A 7386-nucleotide genomic window follows, 5' to 3' on the forward strand; every position below is an offset into this window, starting at 1 on the left:
GATGGCAACCCAAGCCACCCAAGACAGACAGACTGAAAGATGAAACTGCCTTGTACTTCAGTTCCCCTAGTAATCCTCAGGTTTACATGCACATCTGGCAGTGATCCTAACCTCGTGTCTCTCCCATGAATAACTCTGGCCAGCAAACGACTCTTTAACTGCAGCCTAGACAGTACCCACACCATTCTCACATTACCCTCCCTTTTTCCTCCCTTTTTGTTTTGTTTTCCCAGTATGTTGGCCTAACCCTCACTATGTAGCCTAGGTTGTTCCCAGATTTACGGTAGTCCTGCTGCCTCGGTCTCTCAAACTGTGGTGACCAGGTGTGGTGGCTGGGCTACCATACCTGAGCTACCACATCTGGCTTGCTAGTCTCTAATTCTGAAGACTCATTCTTGGTGTACAGTTGTGAAGTGTGTGTATGTGTGTGTGTGTGTGTGTGTGTGTGTGTGTGTGTGTGTACACTATAGTTTTAGGCTCCGTGAGGACAGGTGTGTGTCATTACAGTTAATAAAATCATTTGAAATAAATTCTGAGGAACTCCCCCCCCCCCTCATTTTATCATGGGGACCCTCAGATGAAGGAGACAGGTCTGAGAGAAGAATCTCCATAGACTTCTGTAGTCGGGCTGGTTTCCCCTCAAAGTAACTTCCTCAGTCTGCATCCCAGACCGGGCAGCTGTGTGGTCACTCTGCTAATCATTCACTATGTTTGGCTTCCGTCTCAGCTTCCGTGGGTTGTGTCTGGTTTGGGATGAGTGATTCCAATCTTCAAAGTCCTAAGATCAGGATGCTCATGTTTTAATGAACAGCGCACAGCCTTGATGTTAAGCCAATGCGCGGGACTAAATTTCACAAATGGAACGTTATGTGTGGTTACTTGTTCTGCATACGTGCTGCTTTCTACCTTGAACTTCTGGTGTCCTGGTAATGTTCCGCTCTCCTCCTCCTCCTCCGACTGCTGACACCCCCGTCCCGGCATCCAGGAAGTACGGAGATAAAAGTGGTGGTCAAGAGATGAATGGTGTCTGCTTGTGCCCCCATATTCATTGTGTCCCTAGACCTACGGCCCCAAGGCACAAGAAGTACCACTGCTAATGGGAGAACACTGCCATTCCTCATGTTAACAGTCTGTCCCACATGGAACTAAGACGCTCTGAAGCGAAATCTCACTAGGAAAACACTTAGGGGAACCATAGACTTGGCTACAAGGGGCCACTTTTACCCAGAGTAACCCAGGATTGCCCAGAGCCAAGATACGAGCCAAGAAAACTACCAGGAAACTTTCCCCTCTGGTCCTCTCTGTCATTTATTCCCTTTGTACCTCTTCTGTCTGGACAAACAGGCAGAACCTTTGGAGTTGTTTTCCTTTTGGCTATTATGATCATGAGCTTTTCTTGATATCTTTTCATTGGCTAAGAATGAAAACTTGCGGGGAATGATAAAGAGGATTTTATCCTCTCTCAGTATTTTTTTTCCCGAATGACACGTAAGAAAACTTACTTATAAATCTGAGCATATGTTGCACATCTGTAATCCCAGCCCTCAGGAGGCAAAGGCTGCCGGATCTCTGTGAGCTGGAAGGCAGAGGGCAGCCTGGCCTACCTGGTGATACTTAGGCTAGCCAGGGCAGTGAGATCCTGTTACAAAACAAAACAAAATTACACCCCTAAGTGAGAACACAGAGGTCAAAACTCTTACCTTTCTGTGGTAAAAAAAAAAAACAACAAAACAGAATCTTTAAAAAGATTGGAAGAAGAAGTAGTCTGCTGGTTAGGAGAAGTTGGTACCAGAATCCTCATCTTTTAATTTCTGGTCATTCAGTTTTTTCATCCCACAGCTCTGCCTTCCTAAAGTCTTACAACAAAAGGCTAATGATGATTACTATCAGCTATAATATTGTACATGTTTTTTTTTGTTGTTTTTGTTTTTGTTTTAATCACAGTTTTGCTTGTGTGCTTGTTTAGAGTTTTCTAGAAGACAACAAATCATTTTGTACTGGTTTGGTGAGCTAACTGTTTTAGCAAAGTGATAATTTCCACTCTTTAACAATGCCAACAAGAACTTTTATTCACATGTGTTTGTCAGATCCCTCCTTGCTATGACAAACACCTGCGATGAACCATTTAAAGGACAGAATACTTTTCGTGGCTCATGGTTTCAGAGGTTTCTGCTAAGTTTGGCTTGACAGAGGTGAAGCAGAGTATGTGTCATTGGGAATGGATGGTTTATAAAAAGTTGCTCATCTCACATCTCAGGAAACAAAGGAAGCAGAGAGAAGACAGCCAGCCTCAGGGACCCACTTCCTTCAGCTTGGCTCCATCAGTCTCCTACCAACAAGTTTGTCCATATTTTAAATTCGTTAGTGAATTAAATCATCGATTAGGTCAGAGTTCTTAAGACCTAACTGTCACTGAAAATGTCATCAAGTGGATAGTGAGATGGCTCACCCAGTAAGGATACTTGAACTAAGACCAAGCATCTGAGTTTAATGCCTGGGACCAACATGGTAGAAGGAGAAAACTGACTCCTGAATGCTGTCTTCTGACTCCCACACACATGCCACGATACTCACATATTCGCACACACGCACACACTATAGTAAAAATGTTACAACAAACATACCCACAGATACACGTCACTGATTTCCTAAACATCTCTCAGTTCAATTTGACAATGGAAATGAATCATCATATAATGTATAATCCAACATATGAGCACGTTTGACCCATTCTCAAAAGCATAGAACTCTATTTATTATTATTATTGTTATTATTATTATATTTATTTGAGACAGGGTCTGATAGTCCTGATTTGGCTGAAACTTATTCTGTTGATCAGACTGGCCTTGAACTCTCAGAGATCCACTGTTTATGCTTCCCAAATGCTGGGAGTAAAGATGTGTTCCACCATGCTGAGCTCAACATCTAACTCTTAGGTAAGATGAGATACTTTGTATAAAGCTAAAAGAAAGGAAAGTGTCACAGAACTCGAGGGAGGTTTTATGGGTGAGAACAGACAGTAACAGACATCACTCACTTTCACATTATGCTGGCAGGAACTCAGTCTTCAGGGAATGTCTAGCTGCAAAGGGGTGAGGGATATAGTCAAGAAGTATACAAAAGAAAAGAAATCCTAGTCTGCAAGATGGTCCACTAGAATTCAGCGGTTCTCAGCTTCCTAATGCTTCGACCCTTTAACACATGTTGTGGCGACCCCCAATCATAAAATCATTTTTGCTCCATCATAACTGTCATTTTGCTCCTGTGAGAAATCGCAGTGTGAATATCTTTGGAGACAGAGGGTTGCCAAAGGGATTGTGACTCACAAGTTGAGAGCCAGTACACTAGATAAAGGCACTTGCTGCCAACCCTGAGCTCACTCTCTGGGACCCATGTGGTCGAAGGAGACTGCAAGTTAGCCTCTGACTCCCACGTGTGCATCATAGCATATGTGACACAGCCCCCAACACCGTATGTTTAAGGAAGGAGCTGGAGAGATGGCTCCATCTCTTCTAGATGACCCAAGTGTGGTTCCCAGAACCCATTTCAGGTGGCTTACAACTGTCTGTAACTCAGGTTCGGGGGATCCAATGTCTCTGGGTTTGTGGACACCTCCATTCACATCCTCATACTCCCATTCAGAAGACACACACCTACATATAGTTTAAAACAATAAAAATGATTTTTAAATTTTTATTTATTTTTATTAATTATAGTTTATTCACTTTGTATCCCAGCTGTAGCCCCCTCCCTCATCCCCTGCCAAGCCCACCCTCCCTCCTTCATCTCCTCCCCCAGTCCACTGATAGAGAAGGTCCTTCTCCCCTTCCATCTGACCCTAGCCTATCAGATCTCATAAGGACTGGCTGCATTGCCTTCCTCTGTGGTCTGGTAAGGCTGCTCCCCACCCAGGGGGAGGTGATCAAAGAGCCAACCACTGAGTTCATGTCAGAGACAGTCTCTGTTCCCTTTCCTAGGAAACCCACTTGGAAAATTTTTAAGAAAGAAAAACCCTTCAACTTCCTCACCAGTCTACACCATACTTGAGTGGAAAAAGAAAGAAAGAAAGAAAGAAAGAAAGAAAGAAAGAAAGAAAGAAAGAAAGAAAGAAAGAAAGAAAGAAAGAAATATTAAGAAATTCAAGGATAGGATGGAATAAGGATAGGATGGAATAAGGATTGTTCCTCTGTAGAACAATCTTAAACACTCCTATGGTATTTTCACACTCAATGTACTTTCACTGGTGAAAAAGATGACCTTATCTTTTGGGTATTGCAAGACTGGATTTTCCTGATAAAATAGTTTCACCTTACCTGGGGTGGGGGTGGGGTCTGCTCCAATGCTGCTAGTGGGTGCCTGAATCTGAGAGGATAAAATCAAACCTTATGCATGCTAAATCTTAGTTTATAAAGATGCTGTGTAGAATGCTATCTTCTTCATCCCAAAAGGAGAGTCTGTTGTCTTTAACAACATAGATGGACCCAGAATGCCCCATATGGGTCAAATAGGCAGGATAGAGGCAAATACTGCATTATCTCACTTAGAAGTAGAGTCTTTAAAAAAAAAAGTTGAATTTACAGAAGCAGAGAACAAATGAAAGCTGCCAAGAATAGTGGGAAGGGTTCAGAAAGGGTTCAGGGTTCAGGGAGATGTCGGTCCAGCTGCAGGCTTTCAATAAGGTGGGATGGATAGGTTCTAGAGCTCTTACGTACAGCATAGCTCAACATACTATATCATGCATTTGAAATTTGCTGAGTGTAGATTTAAGTGCTCTAGCCACAAACAAAGGTGACCATGTAAGATGATGAGCTGGTTATCTTGGCTACAGTAAGCATGCCATGGGTGTATATGTGTGTGTGTGTGTGTGTGTGTGTGTGTGTGTGTGTGTGTGTGTATAATAGATTTTACACCTTAATTTATATGCATGCATGGTGGTGCGTACCTGTCGCCTCAGCACTTAGGAGATGGAGGCAGCAGTGAGATCAGGCATTTGAGGCCAACCTGAGACTGTCTCAAAAATGAAACCAAACAAAAAATATGAAGACCCTTGGCTTGGTTGAAATCCTATGTATGCAGCTGTCTGACTAGTTCCTAGGACCATAAGTGTTAGACACATGACAATTATAACTAAGGAGAGAATAAAGGTGAGTCTCTGATTCACATTAAAAATCTAAGTAGCTGAGCTGATCAGATTTACATGTCTCAAGATACCAGCATCTGCATTTTACTAAGACATTTTTGCCACAGTGCTCCAAAACTGGTCTCGGAGGCTGGCTTTGCCAGTTCATCTGTTATCCAGCTGAGAAACACCGAAGGGCAGGGAGCTGCCCTCCTGGCGGCCCTTAAGCTTCCTGTTGCAAAAGAATGAAGATGCCAAGTAGGAGCTCAGTAGGAGCTTTACATAAGTGAGCACAAACCCAGAGATTGTCTGGCTGTGGCGGTGCACACCTGTAATCCCAGCACTGCGGAGACTAAGGCGGGAGAATCATGAGTTAGAGGCTGGTCTGAGCCTCATAGCAAGGCCTTTGCTAAACAGAAACCATAAATATCTGCCTTCAGAATACGGACCAATAAAGGATGAGGAGTCTGTAGGGATGCACGCAGACTGAGTCAGCCAGATGCTCTCCACGCTCAGGCAGTACCATCGGGCTCCAAGGACTAGACAGGCTCAGGAGAGATCAAGCCATGGGAGAGTGGGCAGGATTGAGCAGAGACGCCAGCAGGGCCCCAAAGCAGAGCTGATGAGAGCGCACAATCACACAGGTGCGCTTTCAGAAATACTCACACCCCCTCCTTTGGCAGCAACCAGTCAACCCACCGTGTACTAGAAGGGAATGAGATGATGAGACGGCCCTCACCCAAGGTGTAGGGCTCTGGTCCAGAACTTTCCATTCTGTGGGAGAGAGAAGTGGGCAGAAGGAGATGATAAAGATAGCCAAACATTATCCCCATGCATAAAACCGAAACTGGATGGGCCCATAAGAGAGACGAAGGCCAAGAAATCTCGAGTTCCGTTCATTACTTTTTATCCAAATAGACCTCAGATTTCATGGGGAACGGGAAGTTTGGTGGTCACTTCTACCCAGGCTTATACATTTTCTTTTATGGCCTATATCAGGCAATGGTGGTCTCCAAGGCCATGATAGTCAACGACTCGCCCGTGTATCTCTCATACCTTCCCAAGAATAAAAAAAGATGTTCCAAGCTGTGGAAAATACCCTATGGAGGCTGGCTGAAGACAGTGACTGGTGCCCTCTTAACGTTTTATGTGATCATCTGTCTTGACGATGGGATGGTGTTGGTTAACAAGGAGATGCCTCCGCGGTTTATGTACCCTCAGGAGTGGCAGCACCTCACCATGTTCATCCTCCTCACCCTGGACGGTTGTATAGATGTCATGAGCAAGAGCGTGCTGCGGCAGAGGTGCGTGGTCCTAGAAAAAGCTGCCACGGTCCTGGGCATCTACATTCTCCTCCTGCTGCTGGTGACTCATGTTCAAGTCTCATCAAAGGTGGAGCTGCAGGTTCACGCTCTCCTCATCCTGGTGGTGCTCCTGCTGATGCTGGTGTTGACGGCAGAGCTGTGGGCCTGCATGTCCTTTCGCCTCCAGCTCGTCAAGAACTTTCTGTTCCTGATGATGGGCTCCTGGTTGATGCACACAGGCTTTATTCTGTTTAGACCCGTGTCTGGCTATCCGTGGAAAGATGATGACACCAGTGACATCGTGTTTGTCACCACCTTCTTCTGCTGGCATGTGATAACCAATGCCTTATGCCTGTTGGGAATCTACGGCATCTCCTTCTTCTGGCACTGTTGTTACAGTCCCAGCTTGAGGCTGATGGGGTCCGAGGAAGCGCTGGATCACGAGAACTCTTCAGGAAGCTTCTGCAAGCTGCTGCCAGAGGCAAAGCAGCAGGACAGAGATGAGCAGACTCTTTATTCAATGAGCTGTCCCTACGACAAGGCCTAGGCCTACACACCACCCCGTCTCCCTTCTGTGGGCTCCCTTGGGCACTTGTCATGTACCTACCCTTTGTTCCTTGGTGAAGGTAATGACCCTGGAGGATGGCAGTTAGTCCCAACTATTATGCCTGTCATTGACCCTATAACTGTTGAGGAGATAAAAGAATAACCTGGAAAAGTGACCTAGCCTCGATTATTCTGGCCAGGAGAAGTGAGAGAGGACAAAGGCCTGAGGAGGCTGAGGTGATCAGGTAACAGGAACTGCCCATAGTGGAAAGATAATGGCAGGAAGCCTCTGAAGAGAGCGTCAAGTTTCAGCATGGATGCCACCACTAATGCTGCTCCAAGTCAGCAACGGAATAAAGACCTCTCGCAAACAGAGATGACAGTAGTGGGTGTTCCTGTTGGCCACCTAAAGTGGG

At 45.2% G+C, this 7386-nt stretch overlaps 1 protein-coding gene across 1 annotated transcript; it reads left to right on the plus strand.

Moving 5' to 3' along the window:
* The first annotated feature begins 6050 nt into the window (after window positions 1-6050).
* Window positions 6051-6971, plus strand: LOC110546197 (transmembrane epididymal protein 1A-like). The gene has a single exon (XM_021632879.2). The coding sequence runs from the start codon at window positions 6051-6053 to the stop codon at window positions 6969-6971; it is 921 nt and encodes a 306-aa protein (XP_021488554.1).
* Window positions 6972-7386: the final 415 nt, after the last annotated feature.

This window comes from Meriones unguiculatus, chromosome 11 (assembly GCF_030254825.1).
Source record: "Meriones unguiculatus strain TT.TT164.6M chromosome 11, Bangor_MerUng_6.1, whole genome shotgun sequence".
Classification (NCBI taxonomy): Eukaryota; Metazoa; Chordata; class Mammalia; order Rodentia; family Muridae; genus Meriones; species Meriones unguiculatus.

Excerpts from the sequence above, each read along its gene's own strand:
- LOC110546197 (XM_021632879.2), top strand. The coding sequence starts at position 6,051 with ATGGGGAACGGGAAGTTTGGTGGTCACTTCTACCCAGGCTTATACATT.